The following is a 19751-nucleotide window of genomic DNA, read 5'->3' as shown; positions in this document are numbered from 1 at the left end:
TGCACTACATCTTGGTCCGCACCTCCACTTTCATCTTTGATGCTCTCTCTTGGCGGTATGATGATGACTGATCCTTGGGGAAAGAAGGAATCTTAACAACGAGGGAGGCTGTTGTTGAAGCTCAGTCCTTGACCCCTACTTTTACGGCATGCCCTTTACATCACAGCATCGAACATTACGCCATCGCATCTGATGGTGACTCTGCAGCAGACGACTATTACATTACGCCTGAGACATATTAAGATGTCAAGTGGTGAAGGCAGACGTGGGGCGACCACCTATAGGATACATGACCGCAGTAACCCGGAGAGGGAGAGCGGTGGAATTCCTGGCTCTGTTGCCCCTGGAAGCAGCGGAATGAAAAGAATGGGCCCCATTCACGAAGTTCCACTCAAGCGGCGCTCCTACAATAATAGAGATTGACATGAAGAAAGGGGACAAGTTGTTTTCACGTACACTGGCTCTTTTGTCCCCTTTTCTGAGGGGCCATTATGCAGACAGTGTGCTCTTAAAATAGACAGAATTTGATGCGCTTGTTTTTCGTAAGTGGAGACCACGGTGCCTTGATTGGAGTGTGTGTGCAATTAGTGTTTTACGTTGTTATTGTGAGAGTAAACTGTCAGGCTTTATTCGCTATAGGCTGAGGAATTGGCAGACAGCGTCGGATGCACAGGAGGAGAGAGGCAACTGATGTTCAGTCCAATCGCCACTTAAAGAGAAAGCAAAAGCTCGGAGACGGACAACGTTTGCATCCTGTGAAAGACTGTGGGACGTTTTGAGCAAAGGAGATACTTTATGTGCCACGCATGCCTAAAAGATATCATCAAATGCAAAGATTGAACACGAAAAACACAAAAAACAGCAAAATCATCACTTGTATGTTTTAATTGCACCAAACACAAAGTACAGCTGAGGCTCATCATTATTTTTGCAGGTATTTCGTCATAATCCAAAGTATCGGACGAGCTATAGATTTGACCTGATGATGGCTCTAGATGAAACGATGGACGGATGATTGGTTGGAGGTGGCTTGTTATCAAAACAGCTCAGGATGTTTTTTCGTCTTACCCGTGAACGTTATTGAGTGTGAAGCCGGGGAACTGATGGGTGAGACGTTACTGGGTTTGAAGCAGTTAGAGCCAGACAAATAAACCACTCCATCACAAGCCCGACGCAATCTGCTTTATTTGAACACGCCTTCAAGTCTTGTCAGCCAAGTTGAATGCCAGTTGCTAAAACAAACATAGTAAAGACAAGACCAAGGAACTGTGAATCATCAATTATTTACTATGTGTATATTTTATGGGTGCAGCTTCAACTATACGCCAGAAGCATATTGAATCTGTTGAATAGGAGCAAGCAAAATAGAGAGGCAGACTTGTACCTTTATCCACAGTTTTGTTATTATTTTTTTGTTTTTTTTCATGAAATGTTGCTGGTTTCTTTCCTATGCAGCTGAAGCACCTTTGTAGAAGTCTTTCTCCAGCTCTTCACATGTTCAGTCTTTTGACGGCTGCAGTGACAGAGAGGTCTGTCTCATGGGAATGTGAGTTATATGCATGCTCCACGCAAACTCCATTACCAGATATGTATTACTTATTAGGAGACTTATATATTAAAGAAAGTGCACTGCTAGAGATGAATATGTATATATATATATATATATATATATATATATATATATTGTTCTCCATCTCCATCTTTGCATTTGGCAAAGACACAGGTGGTTTCTCAGAGGACTAACATCCAAGCTGCCTGTCAAAAGCTGCGCTGCACTTTCATCCTCGCGATCCCGGCCTCCCTTTGTAGAGTGCAAGAACTTACACAGAATTATTTTAAGATATGTTTGAAAAGGCGGAGGCATAGACAGAATTCATGTTCAAAATACCCCCCCCCCCCCCGATTTGGCACTGCAAACACACACACCTCCCCAAGAAGAACGCTGGAGCAGTGTGACTCACGCTGGTGTGAAAACACAGCGGAGAGGTGGGAGGATGACGTCACAGCACCCAGAAGAAGAACAAGTGCTCTGGAGTTGGACCATGTTCAAGCATGCACACAAGGGCACGTACACACACACACCTATATATATATATATATATATATGTATACACACTCCTCCTCTGCCACCTCCCAATCGCACCATCCGCCCCCGCCACACGTGGACACAAACGGTGAACATTTCCTGACAATAAATAACGTTGGATGTCCTTAGGAGACACTGGAGTTATGTTTTTGATTTCAGTTTTCGTATGATGAGGGGGGGGGGGGGGCAAGCAAGCCAATGGTTGGCCAGGATACGGACACGCTCTGATTGATTTTGGGGGCCGAGGTTGAAAAAAAATAGATTAAAAAGGAGAAGGTATACCATCCAACTCAGATGCTGTAAATCTCCACCAGTCTCTATGCGTCGATGTATACGTATGTGCATTCGGTATATGTTCAAACCCTGCTGCTTGGGCCCGGCTCCAGCGTCTGTGATGATAGCACAAGTAGAAAGGAAGTGTGATTAATTGTCAAACAGAAATCCCCCCTCATAAATACTGCATGCAAACGCACATGCTCAGTGTTTGTAACGCGATTGAAAGGAAGGAGGCAGGATTCAAGCTTGATCTGTGAGACAAGTTGCTGATGCTGTGATTCACCAACAAAAACACATTCCACCATGCTCCCGACAAGCTTTTTTGTCTTCCTTGGCTGATTAAAAATAGACGAAAACACGCTTGAGTCATGCAAAGATGGTCATGCAAAGACGATCTCAGCTCAAGTCAATTTCTGTTCTGGAGCTTTTAATCATATGGCATGGTCTTCATTAGCGGATAGGAAATTGCTTAGTAATCATGGAATTGTAGATGTTCAAAATCCCATAAAACCAAAACAATGATTTAGAGGATGCTCCAAAGCTCTTTAGAGAAAAGGGGCAATGCAGAGCTGAGTGGGGTCTATTGCTGTTAGAGACCCTTTTTACGTCGCACATTCACTGTTGATTTAAAATATTGATTAGAGCGGCTTTAAGAACTTTCTGGTTACCTGTGATGTGATGTAATCAGAGCAGTCAGGTGTGTTTCTTTGTGCATACTAAGGTGGGATGAGAGAAGTGATTCATTTGCATTGAACTGGCTCTGCTTTGCTCTAAAGTGCTCCTTGGAGTCCCCTGATTCTTAAATGTGTTAGTCTACATTAAAGGCCATATGGGCAGAAATAATAACACCATGGACCCTGGAGAGATTTGTTCACTTCTTGTGTTGGTGTCAATATCAAGCAGAAAAGATTTATTTTGGGCTGCAGTAGAAAAGTCAAAAGAAGAAAATGTATCATGTGATTTATATTTACAGTAATATTTATTAACACTTGGCACCTTTGTGCACAGGCCTAATATCACCAGTGGCGGGTCGTGGATTTTATATCTGGGCCTTCAGTGCTGTTCTACACTTCTAATAACCTCATTATGACGTCACATGCAGAGTGCAGATACATGAATGAACATAAGGTGAAATCTGATTGGATAAAAGCTCTACTTAGCTGCACTGGAAGCAGAGCAACTGAGGAGCACAGTAGCTGTGCAATGAGAAAATAAGATAATGGATAAAATATTTTTATAAATTATAATACATATAAGAAAAAATTAAATGTATTTAAGAAAAAATATTAAATTATAAAATAGCTATAACTTTGTGATTCTGTTTAGGCCAGCAGAGAAGGCTTTGCAGGCCCTGACGGCCCTCCACTGAATATCACCATATAAAGTTGATATGCCAAAATGTTAGCAAACAGTTAGCTGCAGTAGCCTATCATCCAGGAGACAGAGCCTCATTGGCATTCACTTGGACTCTTCTGTCTCTGATTTAGTCTCCACCAACTACTGAGAAAAATAATTGTCTCTTTAGCTACTATATATTATATGCTTAACTATGTTCATCAGCTTGTCGCTAACATTATGTGTCCAATACTTTGTCTTGGACAGGTAGCGCACAGAGCTTTTTGTCTGCTGAAAACAGCTGCCTGCTGGGTCTCCACGTCTCTCAAGGAAAGCACTGGATATGAACTGAAGAATTACACTTAAAGCTTTGATGACAACAAGAAAGTCGGGCGGATTGTTTGTTGATTTTGTAGGGAGATGTTTCTGAAGCAGGCAACCCCTTCCTACTCCTTTTGTTTTTCAGATATTGTTAAGGAGGATAGATGGAGGTGGTTCTCAAGAACACAAGTAGCTTTAAAAAAAGCACAGTGCAACCACAGGTGGCATGAGAAGATGGAGGACAACATGATTCAATGTAAGATCTGGCTGTACAAGAAACCTTCCACCTACACTGCTACATCTGAATGTGTGATTTTGGTTGGTTGGGTCTGGTTCTGGCTTGGCAGGGTGCTACAGCAGTTAATTAAAGCTGCCAGGCATCTCTTCATCAGGTGTCTCCTATATCTCTTCATCAGCTGTCTCATATGTCTCATCACCAGGTGTCTCATATGTCTCTTCATCAGATGTCTCATATATCTCTTCATCAGCTGTCTCATACGTCTCTTCATCAGATGTCTCATATGTCTCTTCATCAGATGTCTCATATGTCTCTTCATCAGCTGTCTCATATGTCTCTTCATCAGATGTCTCATATGTCTCTTCATCAGATGTCTCATATGTCTCTTCATCAGATGTCTCATATGTCTCTTCATCAGCTGTCTCATACGTCTCTTCATCAGATGTCTCATATGTCTCTTCATCAGATGTCTCATATGTCTCTTCATCAGCTGTCTCATATGTCTCTTCATCAGATGTCTCATATGTCTCTTCATCAGCTGTCTCATATGTCTCATCATCAGCTGTCTCATATGTTTCTTCATCAGATGTCTCATATGTCTCTTCATCAGATGTCTCATATGTCTCTTCATCAGATGTCTCATATGTCTCTTCATCAGATGTCTCATATGTCTCTTCATCAGATGTCACATATACAGTATGTGAATACCTGCAGGTGTTTCAGGATTTGGAGTGGGAGTGTAGAGAAGGCCTCTGGTGGTCTTCGCATGGAGTTGTCATCTTGTATGGACACTTCATTGTGCTGATTGTGACTCTAAATGTACTATGTTGTCATCTCAATAGGATTAATTTAATGATTTGTTACAATTGGACACTAAGCATTGACAATGTTATCTTGCTGCCCAGCAAAGCCCACATATATTTAGCGAACCATTATACTAATATGTGATTATTTCTCATGTTTAGATTTGCCTGTGGTCACAGATAATGTTGTCATTTCGACACAGCAGGATTATTTATCATCACAAAAGCATCCTTTCATGATCAAATATACATTTCATGAGCAGAGTGGTCTGTCATTATTCAAACAATGGCGATGACAGAATGATTTGTCATATCACGAGAAAACATCCATGAAGCCAAGAAAGCAACCTTATGACGATAGAAGGAACCGTATCGTGATCTTTAAAGCTGCACAATCAACATTTTTTATGTTAACAATGAATTAAATTAACAATTAAGCCTTTTTAGTCTCTTTTAGCTAATTGTTTTGGCCTGCTGATTTCACTCTCATCATACCTCCGGTACCTCCGGTTCTGAAAAGTGAAGCTGATGCGATGTGCCTTAAGCTTGCATTCTTTCTACTGTAGTGGATAGTAGTGGGTAATGGACAAACAACAGCTACGATCGGCTATGATTAATTCTTTCATTGAGTCGCAGAAGCTTGTGGCTGGCCTGGAGGTGATGTCAGGACTTTTGGATTTAAAGTTGCATTAAATTAACCTTACACAGGTATGTCTAATTATTTACTCTATGTGCCAGCTGGCCAGGGGACCTCCTTAATGACAGAACTGTACAAGCTAAAGCTTGTATGGCGTTAAGGTCAAGAGTATTATGTTGTGTGTACATAAAGGAACTCTCTTTACTGTAGTCTGTATTTGTCCTTATCAGAGAGCTTGTCTGTCTTTCTTCTTTTTTTCCCACTTTCCCACACACAGACACAGTTTTATCACCCTGACTCCCAAACAAACACTCCCATTCACTGACACACACACACACACGCACACACCATATGGCCGAATGTCAGACAGCTGCAAAACCTGGAGTATTGTGGCGGGGGATTGTGTTGCAGAAAATGATGATGGTGATGATGTGTGTGGGTGCTATGTGTCAGTGTGCGTTTTGACTTGTTATTCTGTACGTGTGTCCGTGTGTCACTCAGCCGTGTGACAGATACTGAGCTGTCATATCTGACAACCAGACAAACAGTTCAGCATGCATATTCATCATTATGCTAATTTCACCCAGAGAGATTTTAATGAGTTCACAACATTAACAACTCAGATGAGGTGATGAACAAAAGCTTTGCAGCTTTTTTTCCCTGTAATTCTCACTGAGAAAACACCACAACTGACGACTAATTACACATTTATATTACTATGAAGTTTCTGTGTGAACTTCATTGTGTGTGGGGTACTAAAACATTCCGTTTTTAAAGGGGTTTAGGAATAAAGTGGACCTTAGTTTATCTAAAGTATTGAAGTTATATTACTAAATGTGACCACCAGATGGCAATAGCATGATCTTGTGGTGACTAGTGGTTATTCTATAAGTGACTAATAATTCTCTCACTATGACACAAGTGCCTTACACTCTAAAAGCAGACTTTGACAAACAAAACAAAGATAACTGAGTGAATCTGTCATCTAGTGGTCAAATTAGGAAGTGACATAAAGGTTTCTGAAAAGTCCCCTCCCCATCCACCATATGATGATATTCATCCATAGGTTGGATGATAGGACACAAAATAGCCTACCATTGGGTTTGAGTTTGCCATGATGTTCAAACACTGGTTCAAAATGTATGCATGAATGTGGATGATATGCACAGCCTTTGTACTATAATGTGCTGATGTTATACAAAGGACATACTGTGTATCTACATCTCATATCAAGGGAGCACCGGCTCTCGACACAACCAGGACGACGGCTCTTATATCTGCAAGTATTTACTCATAAACATCTGACATCTTATCTCAGAGAATAACATGTTGCATTTTACATGTTGCATGTAATATATTTCCACAAATACAAGTTGAAGTAGTCTAAAAGAAAGAAAAGTAGTTCTCGAAAACAACACAGATACATTGTGTATCTAGAGCTTAGTCCAGAACATCATTCAGTACAACATACTGCCATTTCACACTGTGCACAGATTAACAACTGTTTTGAGTAGCATTTAGTATTATTAAGTTGCAAAAAAACTAAATGTAGCCAAATTTCATCAAGTGGTGGTGATTCTGTTTAAGTCTCAAACAGGCAACTCTGGTCAAATGCTATGCTTGTATGGTCAGTTGTCGATTAACTTCATTGAAGTTGCAATAAAAGAAAGGAAAGAAGAGCGGATCGCATGCAAAACCCTCGCTTGTCCCCTTTTGAAGTGTGGGGGGGGTAACTGGCATCTCTACTGGACTCTGTACAAAACAGCGAGAAAACTACAGAATGACCAAGACATTATTATCTTCACAGAGGGAATATTTCGGACCAGAATATCACTGTGGACTTTTTTATACAGCCCTCTAATAATACAATAAATTAATGTCGTACCATCATGATTCTACCAATCTACAATGCTTTGAAAAACCTGGTATGTACAATGCAATGAGCAGTTATCAAACTCTCTGTGCCATATGCTATTTTCTGGAATAAACAAAGACTATAAAATGAAAAATATCTTCAGTTTTGCTACAGGGAAATTGAATAATTTTGCTCTCAATATTTCCCTCAGTCAACGACTTGTACAGGCGTCATTATCATCAGAGTGTATGTGTGGTCTTACATGGATGATAATGCAAGCGGCAAAACGTATTTACTTAGCCAATATTTGCATAAAAGCAATAAAAGGAAAGAATAAAATTGCTGCATATATTTAGAATCCTTTCATCGCATTAAAAGGTAGTCATTGCAAGTGCAACTACAACCAAAAACAAACACACAAGGAAAAAGAGGTCAAAACATCATAATTTAACACAGGACAACTCTCCAGCGTGTGTGTTGTTTTCACAATGCACGTAGCACCCTCTTGTGGTCAAATGCTCACACTACATCTAATGCATTCAACAGTAGAAAGGCTGAAGGCTGTGTGTGCAGCGGCGCCGATTCCCACATAAAAGGAAAACACTGAAGCGGCGGATGAAGGCCAAATGGAATCAATCACATTGTTGATTTGCAAGGCAAGCGGCCCTATGATGAATATAAGAGACAGCGCTCGGAAAACAATGTGAAATACAACGTTGTGAAAAGTTTCAAGTCAGTGGTGGACGATTCCAAGTCATTCCCAAATCGTATACATCTGAACACTGTACAAATTCTGTAAGAAACGATGATACAATCTTATCTTTGTGTTAAGTCCTTTCAACTGTATGTCAATTGCAGAATTGGTAGAGGACATGGATTTGTATTTGGTTCCATCCAGGACACACTGAACTGAGCAGGAATTAGTGCTTTTAGACAATGAACATTCTGTCCCACTGAGGGAAACCTTGACATTTGGACCTTCAGTTGGTTAATCCACCACACACTTGGCACTCTGAGGCAAAATGTTTCCACCTTTGTCCTTGAAACTGCTCTCAAATGGCTCGTTGGCATTTTTGGCACGTGACACGGAGGAACATGGTTGGTTTAAAAAATTGCAGCTCAGTGTTCCTCTTTGTTCCAACTAACGACAAAAATAAACCCATTTTGCCTAGAGTGTGCAAAGTGTCTGGTGATAACAGACTATTCGATTTTAATTGTTTCTTTAACACCAGCAGCCTTTGCCTTGATCGCCCGCCGCACTGTCACAGAGTCCTTCCTCTTCCTCCAGAGCGGCAAGATTAATCTCGTCATTAGCAGACATCCGGAGAAGATCCAGGTCCTTTTTATTGGCTGCCAGCACCTGTTCAGCCAATCGTGTGAAAGTCTTGGAGGGAAACACAGACACAGGTTGAGAGAGATAAGATGCAGTCATTATTCAAGGTAAGGCCTTATGACTCAGTGGTTAGAAGACTGACACAAGGGTTGTGAGTTAAAGTCCTTCAAATTCATCGTCTCAGTGCAATGACATTGAATTTAATCAAATCTGATCAAGTCATTTCCTCCTATTATACAGCCATGACTGCATGCATTGCATTGATCGTGTTCCTACTCCGTACGTGGTCATAACATGTCGTGAGTTCAGATCACCTCACCTCTGTTATATTTTGGTTGGTGAAGGCACTTGTCTCAAAGAAGTCCATTCCGTAAGCCTTGGCCAGCTGCAAGATAGACAACAGTGACACATTCACTTTGGTCTTTTTTTAATTAGAAGCAGAGACAACCGACACGTTATTTCCTTTCGCACAGGTGCAGTGAGATCTGCTGGCTTCGATTTTCTCGACAAGCATTCACCCGATCGACTGAGTGAAGTTGTTTGGATGAGCGGTTCTTGAGGTTCTTTGATCGGGCACTGCACCAGTATGGATGAACTGTCGTTTGTAACAGCACATAACTTCTGTCTAAAACATGAAATTGTCTTCCATTTGCAGATCTAAATAAACAAGGTATAATGTGTTAATGCGTGAGCTTTAGAGGTGCTGGAGGGCATCATTTTGACATTTATAGAACTCAAACTGCACCTAATGGCTTCAAGCTTTCAGTGAACTAATTTAACTTCAAAAACTAATTGTTTTTCCAACCACGCCAAGGATCTAACACTCCATTATGTAACAGAGCCAGTGATTGACCCACCTTGATACCTTGCTCGGTGGCCACCTGCCTCTTGTCCACCTCATCCGACTTGTTCCCTACGAGGATCTTCCGGACCTTCTCGGGAGCGTACTGCAGGGGTTTGTCGTGTGAATATAAAGGAATAAAGAAAACAAAATGAAAGAGATAGGGAGAGAGAGAGAGAGAGAGAGAGAGAGAGAGAGAAAGATAGAGAGAGCGAGAGAGATTTCAAATGTCAAGAGAATGCAGAGGAGAGAAAACACAGCGCTCAGGAAATGAGACCTAGATTAAAAGTAAGCTGGAAGTGTGCCAAGATCAACAGAGTGTATATTCAGACAGACCCATAGAGGAAATTAGGTCCATCATGACTAAATTAATAGAATAAAATCATCTGGGAAACGACAAGGCAGACAAGATTGCTTCCTGAAGCCTTTGAAGCTGATAGAAAAATGTGACCGCGAGAGGAAAAAAAGGTTCTCCTTCCGATGACTACACAAAATATATGACGACAGATATTTGAAAATAAAGATGGAAGATCAACATAGCAGAGCGTAATCTGTCAGGCCAAAGCATTTGGTTTTTATCAGACCGTTTCAGGCAGCTGTTCTTTGTCAAGCTGAGGCCTCTGCACAGTAAGTAGTTGCTGCCTTTTCTGCTGCCTGTTGATCGTAAATCCCCAATCTCTGTGACTCACCTCATCCACATCACTGGCCCACTTCATGATGTGCTGGAAGGATCGCTCACTCGTGATGTCATACACCAGGAAGATTCCCTGAAGAGGATTTGAAAGGATTTTTTTTTTTTTAAACAGACGAGAAACGGTGCATTTTAAAGCATGCTTAAAAGGGTTCTCGGTTTCTTGATACTTAAAAGCAGCATTTAAAAAAATCAATATATGTGGAAAAATCAATACTGTATAGAAACCAGACCACCACTTAGAAAGTTGGAAGCCTCTTCCAACAATGTATTTTGTATTGTAAGCCACTGGTCCATCCTGCCAGTGCCAGTGGCATTTTTGTAACACAAAACAGGAACCGGACATAATTTCATTACCAGTTTCTGGTAAATGGACAATTCGATTTGTGCCAGTTTGACCTATTTAACAGCCAAAAGCAAATGCAACATTCATACAACAATGTCAGCGTGGAGGTGGTTGTGTTTGGCCTGGAGAGCTTCTCCCAACATCCTTTTAAAGCGGCTATGTAGCAACTTTGATCCATGAGAGCTCCCTTTAAAAGCATCTAAATGGTTCATTAAAGCACCTGAAGCGGTGCCAGGTATGAGGCATATATCAACATCTTGTAGCTCTAACTAATCTAATGTCAGAAATGAATTTGATTTCAATTTGTTTCGCTACCCTGTAGTAACAATGTTTCACTAGAGTAGAGGTCAGCTACCTGTGCTCGTCTGTAGTACTGCTTAGTGATGGTCTGGTATCTTTCTTGGCCTGCAGTGTCCCTGGAAAGACAACAAGCATATATGAACGTGAACACACACACAGATTATAATATCACAACATGATCAGGTAGGTAGGCAGGATTTTATAGAAATACTAAGGTCTGAAATTGACCTGACACCTAAAATGTTTAAGTATTTAGATGTTCTTGTCACTGTCCAATGTAAAGCCTGTATCTTGTTGAAGTGGTTCGTTTAGCCATGCTAGCGGCGGGGCTTTAGGGATGGCATTGTCGTCTTTTGGTCCAGACTGAGATATCTCGACAGCTAATGGTCAAATGGTTCATGACCAAAACTAATGACGTTCCCATCGGCCTCAGTACTGTGTTTTAGTTTAGTTTAGATGAGCAAACGTTAGCATGCTAACAGGCTAAATTGAATGTTGAACTTGGTGAAGCTCACCTGCTAAACATCGAAACGTAAGCATTGTCAGCAGTGAGCATGCTCAAATTCACCTCTTCATCTATCATTGCCTGACAAAGACATTATAATAGAATTCAGGAAAAGCCCACAGTTTAATGAAGCTAACGCTAGTAGCAGGTCCGTGGCGTGACACGAACTCCAGTCTCCTGCATGAAAGTACTATTATTTTATTCACCTAAAAAGTAGTTAAATGTAAACACACACAGTCTAAAAGTACTGGAATCAGTTTGCAAAATACTATCAATAGGAAAGTTTGTCATTGTAGAGTTTAAAATTCCTCCAGGCAGCAAAAGAAAAGCAGTGTTGGCAATGGTAGCTACAGCCCTGAACATGATCCTGATAGTGACGGCATACTTACAAATGAAAAATATCCCCTCGATCAGAGCTACTGTTGTGTAATATCTACCAACATTTTGTTAATCTCCTGCACAAGGCCTTCCAGCGAGGCATCCTATGCCACTGTCTTACCATATCTGTATCCGTACTTTGATACCATCTATTACTAGTGTCTTCATTTTGAAGTCGACTCCTGTAAGAGAGGAAAGATACGGTAAGGGAAACATAACATTCACAGAGTCTAAATGTATTCAGACTAAATGTTCTGGGTCTTCTCAAAAGGCCTTGCACTCAGTAGTTGACTGAAATCAATGAACCCGCCGTGTCTTTTACAGACAGAGGGTCAGCGGCATCTGCTGCAGCTTTGTAACATCATAGGGAGGATTAACGTCACGCCTGTATAATCAGCCTGTTAGGAGATTGGGCTAATGATGCAGCGAGCCGAGTCCTCGTTCAGTTCAGTTCTCTGCATCGATCACACAGGAGTTGGAATAAGGGAGAAGGGCAAAAAACAACACAGAGGAGGAGATGAGAGCAGAGCTGAGATGAGATGGGGAGGGGGTCACGCTCGCTTCAGGGATCTTTGATCTATTTCAGATGGTCGAGTGTGATATAGTGTATAGACAGAAAATCACAGGCAGCAGCGCCAATTTCTTATTTCTATCAAGACTCATCTTGTGTTCATTTCAAGGCCAGAAGAGATATTAATATACCTGAAGAGAGGTTGCAAATGCTTATTAGTTTGGGCTGATGCTGAAGTGTTTTAATGCTTTTATAACTAAATGTAAATCCATATGTTGATTACTAAACCCAGAAACGTATTTTGTCAAAAGACCATTGAACATTTTAAGTCTCTATACTACATAATCCTACAATTTATATTATAACAAGTACAATTCGTGCAGCACATCCCCACTTCTCTGAGAGATCTTTCTCGGCACACAAACCAAACTCTGCATCATTTATTACGTTAAAATAATAATTCAAGTTTTAAATGATTTGTTTGGTAAATGGCTTTGCCTTGTTGTGTCAAGTCTTCTCTACACTGCCAGGTATGTCATTCTGGTGGAGAATTCGTAATCCTTTTTAGTCACCTCTAAACAATCAAACTTCGAGATATTAGTAAAATAATAAAATAAAATAAAACATCAGATCAGAATATAATATCCAAATCGGCCTTAAAAACCTCAGTGTAGTTTTCAACCAACAGCAGCACTTTTAACTCTAAAGTTCTGCTTTTTAAAGCAGCATTTTGCTGAAAAGGTTAGACTTATGTTTAACCTTTTATATTTCTTTGGCCATGCAGGGCTCCATTGTATCATCATCCTTCCATACCGATGACATGACCGTGTTCTCCTCAACAGTATAGTTACCAACTATAATAAACATTAGCAATAATAAAACATATTCGTCTTCATGAGAGACACTCATAAATAAATAAAATATATCAGTTTGACCATTAACTCTGCCTCTACTGAATTCTTTAGATCTTGTCTTTTCTCCATGACGGTCTCCTCAGACTAATGCATCCAAGTCGTTAAAAAGCAAAACCACAGGCTTCTATAGACAAACACTAATCCCTGAGAAATCAATTAGCAGTTCATCCCAATTAACCTGACACTCAGCACCCATGTGTCACAAGCCGGCATCGCCCTCAGAGAAAGACCGACTTGAGTCCAATCGATTCCCATCAGAACTGCCGTTTGTGTTTGTTTTATAGCTGCGTTTCTGCAGAAACAGCTGACAGATGAGCTACAGGCTGGCCTGGTTGGTTTTAGTGTTTGTTCAAAAGGAGCTGGAGTCAAGGGGAGACTCCGCGGAGGCTGGAGCTGCACCGACTCGACACTCATTTAAGTCGTGAGGCGGCCTTTGCCTTTGACTCGAGAGCATTCAGACTAAGTGAAAGGTCAGCATAATAATCAGTGGCTTGCTTTGGCCGAGGCTTGAGACGAGATCATGAAAAAGAGGCCGACGAAGAGTCTTCCTGCGTCACTGTCCAGCTGTATTAGCGGTGTGTAAAGCTCCAGTCAGATGGCATCCACGCAAGCAACATGCTTTAAATAGAAAATGCAGATATGGACTAAAGGATTCTTCAGCTGTACAGTGTGTGTCTACAACAAGGGGGTGGACCAAATCTGCAAATTTAAGAAATAAATCAAGATGACTCCACAGGCAAGTCTTATGAGGATAAATAAAAAGCAGCAAGTCGCCATAATGAGCGTCTTTTCAGTTATATTTACAAAAAATAAAGCACTACAGCCCACATTGTCTGCTTCCTGCTGTTAAACAAATAAGGTTGTATGGGCACCCGTCTGATTGCTCCGCATTGTTTTATAGCAGTCGAGCAAAATGAGGCTCTTTTATAGAACCAGGTGCTCCTAACCATAGTGCAAACAATGACCGACCCAACAGGCTGCTATGGAGGTATACAAACATGTCTCTTTATTAGAGGTTTGATATTTAAATTGTTCTGCGTGTTCCCATCACAACAGCAGAAGTCCCACTTGCTGCACAATTTCTCAAACTGCATGAGAATTTGTGTAGAAAGTCCTAAATGTTACTGTTACAGGAAAGATTAGAGGTGTGTGTGTGTGTGTGTGTGTTTGCCAAAAATGTTTCATTCAAAAGCAGCTTTCCGTGTTATGGTGCCACTATCTGGAATCACTTAGACGGGTCTGCAAGGTAACAAACTCCTCTCAAACTAAACACTTAAATGTACTTTCACTGCAAACCAAACCTTACACCTCACACTGGCGGAAGTTCAAAGTGCCAAGTTTAAGAAATATGTCAGTCGTATTGGCTTTAATTAATAAATCACAAAGGCTTGCTTGAGAAAAAACCTCATTCGTCCCTCTCCTCTTCAGAGGGAACTGTGACAATGGAGACAAGCACAACGTGCAAGAAGAGACGTCAGTTAATTCAACGTGGCAGCCTTCCACAATCAGCAGTGTGAAAGCCATGTAAAAACTAATGGGTACACACCCAAAATTGACTTGACAAATTAGCAGGAGGACTGTGTTCCACGATACAAGACGGATTAGGCGGTGACACATGCCAGTGTGCTGTAGGTGATGGCGACAGGCTCACTAATGGATGGACGGACGGATGCTCTGTCACTGACACCAATTTACTGGGGAATGTTCCTGTCATCCATGACTATCATTACTAGCAGAGGACAGCCAACAGCTGTCAACAGCTGCTGTCTTTAGGGCACAGCAGGACAAGGGACAAACTTCTTTGTCAAGTGAAAAACTTGTGATCAACCTGGACTGAATAGTTAAGCCTTGTATTGACCTCCTGTATGAACTCATGTGTACAATGTTTACTGAGGTTATAAATCAAGTGAGGGTCATTTTCTCATACACGTTTGGCAACCAGAGGAGTCGCCACGTGCTTGTTATTCAAAAATAATGCCTGAATCTCTTCCCAAAGAATCACACAAAGTGAAAACTAAGGGGGGAAAACATACAACATACAAACTTGAGGCTTTACTTGAGCCTGACTGATGAGCCAGTCAGTACAGAAAGGCCAAAGATATGTCTAACAAAGACCTGATTTATCAGCTGTAAGACGTCCTGCACTGTGCACACCTTTAAAGATTGATTTAAAAGCATAGCAGATGAGAGGAAACGTGAGATCACGCCATTTATGTTTCTAGAAAGCCAGGAGGAAGTCAAGGCTAAGACAGCTGATTTCTTTGATAACTCTTTATGAGATGTGTGGTGGCTGTGTCCCAAATGCCCAGCCCTTTAGACTAATGACTAAGTGTTTGACCAGACCGAGACCACAACACCACTGGGATCACAACCAGGAGGACAGCTGCTTATTGAGCGGTGATATAGGGCAGGGGCTGGGCTCGCACTTCATAGGCGTTGTGACAGCCAGGAGCCTTCGAGGAGTCCGGCGACGACACCGCCGAGGTAAAGGTGAGGAAGATTAAACCCGGCAGAGTGACTGAACAGCATTAATAAATCATCTCTACAGCTGCTCTTTGCCAGAGATATGAGCACTCTCTGGCCCAGATGGAAGTCTTAACAGAGTGACCTGTTAAAATGAAGTCTCTGATACTTGCATGAGTGAGGGTGTATCATCAGAAAACCTGCTGCCAACGATTCTGGAATAATCCTACGTATAGCCAGGTGTATTTAATGTTATCTATATTTCAGAGTATCCTATTTATTGTCAAAGGGCCTTGGTGGATCAACAATGGTGGCTTTGCATGCAGGTCTCGCTCTGTGGGTTCGACTCTCTTTTGTGTGGGAAATTCTTTGATAGTCTGAATACGCCTGTAAAGACTATTTACCATATCAATTTAAAAAGCTGACCCATTGACCTGTGGTAGAATGCAAAAAAATCCGTACAGGCCGCGAGAAAGCTGCGTTTAACATAAACGCGAAAGGAACATAAAACTCTCAAAATGCTAGATTATAGCCCAGGACACAAACAACCCTGGAAAGAGTGGACAACCTTGTGCTGTCATAGTTTGAGCCGAGCACCTTAGTTGCAAATGAAGCAAAACCTTGATGCTACAGCATCCAATAATATTTTAGAGGATAATGTGCTTCAAACAGACCCTTTCCATAGAGAAAAGGTTTTTCTGAGTTTGGCGTGATGATCTGAAATGACGTTCTTGTGGCTGAGAGGGAGCCATATACATCATCACCCTGTTTGCTCAGCGTATGAATTGTTTGGGTTTATTTTCATCCATAACTGCAGGAGGTGCTGAATAAGACTCTTTTCATCCTCTGATATTTATGGATAAACTTGAATCAACCCCCCCTATGGGTGAGATGTCCCAGCAGTTCTCGAGATAATTAAGAGCAAAAACTGAGCAAGTGGACTGTAACAGAAACTGATGAATTATGGAGCTACCCGTGAGGGGGACATGGGAGAGAATTTATATCCCTCTGTGACCATGAAGGTTAGGAAATTATTTATTGATCCTCCGCAGGAGAGCACTGATGGTGGTCGCTTATGATCTCTCTGTCTCGTTGGACTTTGTTGGGCTTGTTTAGTCTGAGGAGAGGAGCTTGAACTATCACACGTCCGTTACAGTCTGCTACCCACAACTATTCGGCCGAATGCCAACATCTGGACTCCATTGCCTCGTGAGCGCTTACGCTGCAACAAAAGCACAAACAGATCACTACGTGCAGACAGGCTTGCAATTTAATGAACGCGACTCTACTGGGAGGAAGTGTCCTGTAGAGCACCATACAGGTGCACGACTTGAAATAGCGGTCTTCGGTCGAAGTAAGCGTTATGAGCATATATCATTACTGGTTGGAGCAGATAAAAAAGCCTTTTAAGTGCAGTGTGACGAGGCAGAAGAGTCTAAAACTTGAGTTTGAGCCTCATGCTGTGGATGCAGGGTGTTTGCAGGAGTTCACTGAGAGCTTGAACATCAGAAAGGCTTTGAATTCGCCATAAAAGCATCCACGCAAACACATTAGTGGGTTCAATTATTATGTTCAAATGTAAAATGTATAACCACAGCCTTTTTCTTGCAGCTTTTTTCGGGCAACATCTGTCTGCAAATCCCAGCCTGACCGCCAGCTTCATGATTTATTCCCTTGACCTTATTCAGACAACATATCTTTTCAACAAAAAGTCAGCTATCCATCAAAACCAGGAAGAACATTCCCTGACGTCAACTTCTCACATGGATATCTGTATTGCACCTTTCATCCAATTACTGTAATGTCATAAAGTAGGTGTTGCCGCAAAGAATAAAGGAGCTTACTGGGAGAAAACGTCTCTATTAACTAAACACACCCACAAGCATACACACACACGGCCGCCCAGTTGCCACAGAAGAAGAGATAAGAGACACAACTGTAGCAGATTAAAAATAAAAACAACGGCTTACTGTACATCCTTATTTCCATCACCTCAAAGTGAAGCCCGGTAATGCGCCTGTCATGCTCTGAATCCTAACTATGGAGGGAAACAGACTGCACATACAGCCCATATTAACTATGAGGAGAGAGGCCGGCTCAGCTTTGCTGAGTCAATAGTCATCTTCGGGTACGTGGCAAATCCATGACCAAAGGTAGGAAGAGGTGTTGGTTTGCTCTATATACACTCTGAATTTAAAGAAAGAGGAGCGGCATTTGTTTTCCTTTTTAGATTAGTCATTTGGTCAATGCAACGTCATAAAACATCAAATGTTTTTCTTGAAAACAAACTTAAATCGTTAAACCAATTGTCAAAATTTGGTTGCGGGTTCATTTTCTGACGAATCCACTCAAGTCATATATTTGTTTCATAATGGTTTAGCAGGAAGGACTTGAGTCTGAATCAGGGGTTCATCAATAATGATTTTTACAAACATCACGCCAAATAATTTGACTTTGTCTTTTTTTGTATAATGATTACAGTGAAACTGAACATGAGGTTGTACTAATTCTGCTTATTACAACGCACTGAAATAAAACTGTCAATCATTTTGATCAGGAGCCCCCGAACAGACCCAGAGGCCAGTTTGGTCAGATGCAAAACGCAACATATTCCCAATTATGAAAAGTGTCCCTTTGCTGTTATTTTTTTTTTATGGCACATGGTTGCACTGGCAGTGCCAAGTGCTGATAGTTGGTAAACTCATATGCATGGCTGCTAAGTGTTGGACCCTCCTCCTCAGAGCTACCCCAACCAATGCAATCACGCTGATCTTATAGTTAACACTCTTTATTCCGTGTGAATACACTACTCTGTTTGAATCTAGACAAAACCTCAATAATATACGCATCAAATCTATTCAGTGGAATTTAAACAGATAATTCAATGACCACAAAGAAAGGGTGATGCGCAAACGACATCAACAGAAAACGTTTTTTTTTTAAAAGACCGTGCAAACGAACGGGGTTGTTAATTAACGCAAGTGATTCATACAATTAAAATAATAACTCCTGGTGGTAAAGCAGAGTCTTACCGATGGTGGAGATGTGAGACGGGTGAAATTCGTTGTCCGTGAATCTGCATAACAAACATGTTTTCCCAACCCCAGAATCTCCGAGGAGCAGGAGTCGGAAGAGCACATCGTACTGCTTAGCCATGGTGTTGGATGTAGTGTTGAATAAAAAAAGAAAAGCCCCAGTCAGCTAACTCAGTGATGGATGACCGATCCCTCCCCGCCCGCATCCCATGTCTGCTCAAATGGTCAACATGAGGCTTTTGGCGACGCTTCTTTTTGTTCAGTGACGCTGGGTCGGTGGGTGACTAAACAGGGATGCTCCGGCTTCCCATGCAGCCTCCAGCTTCCAGTGGGTGCGGTGGACCATTGTCAAGTAAGACCCGATGAGGAAAGGAGACTTCCGGCGGTGCTTTCCAGCATAAAAGCCTTGGGTTCTTGAGAACATTTTAATTCTGTGGCACAAAAGAGGATTGGATAAATGTTTTGGTAGCAAATTCAGTAACAGCACGACGTATTTCTTTCCCGAAGTAATCCTTATGAAGATATAACTTCATGATTATCATTTGCAATATTAAACATGTAAACGTTTTACCCTATTCAGAGGTTTTAATTGTGGGAGAAGAGCATGCACATATTCACATATTTTATTTACATAATGTGGCGCGCAGAGTGTGGCAATGAGCTGGCAATATGTTCATTGCATCTGTGAATTTAATGTATATGCCTATATTTGGTAATTTACATGTCTACCAGTATCTAAGCGGTACTTTATTCATTCAAATGATAACTTACTTACTTACTTAGTTAATATTCTTTACTGTTTATTACATATTTATAATACTTGTTTTGATCTTGTTTTTACTATGTCTCTTGTTTGCACTATCCACTATGCTGCTGTAATCCT

General features: G+C 41.3%; 1 protein-coding gene across 1 annotated transcript; it reads right to left on the bottom strand.

Moving 5' to 3' along the window:
- Nucleotides 1-8773: 8773 nt before the first annotated feature.
- On the bottom strand, nucleotides 8774-18989 carry rab15 (RAB15, member RAS oncogene family; the record flags this gene model as incomplete). The annotated part of the gene is made up of 7 exons (XM_079180603.1): nucleotides 8774-8935; nucleotides 9204-9269; nucleotides 9742-9831; nucleotides 10415-10492; nucleotides 11118-11178; nucleotides 12067-12127; nucleotides 18866-18989. 7 exons carry the CDS (start codon nucleotides 18987-18989, stop codon nucleotides 8774-8776), a joined length of 642 nt encoding a protein of 213 aa, XP_079036729.1.
- Between the last annotated feature and the right edge of the window lie 762 nt (nucleotides 18990-19751).

This window comes from Pholis gunnellus (genome assembly GCF_910591455.1).
Source record: "Pholis gunnellus genome assembly, chromosome: 19".
In the NCBI taxonomy this organism is placed as follows: domain Eukaryota; kingdom Metazoa; phylum Chordata; class Actinopteri; order Perciformes; family Pholidae; genus Pholis; species Pholis gunnellus.
Note: the sequence above shows the minus strand (reverse complement) of the source record. Positions and strands in the feature narration are given on the sequence as shown.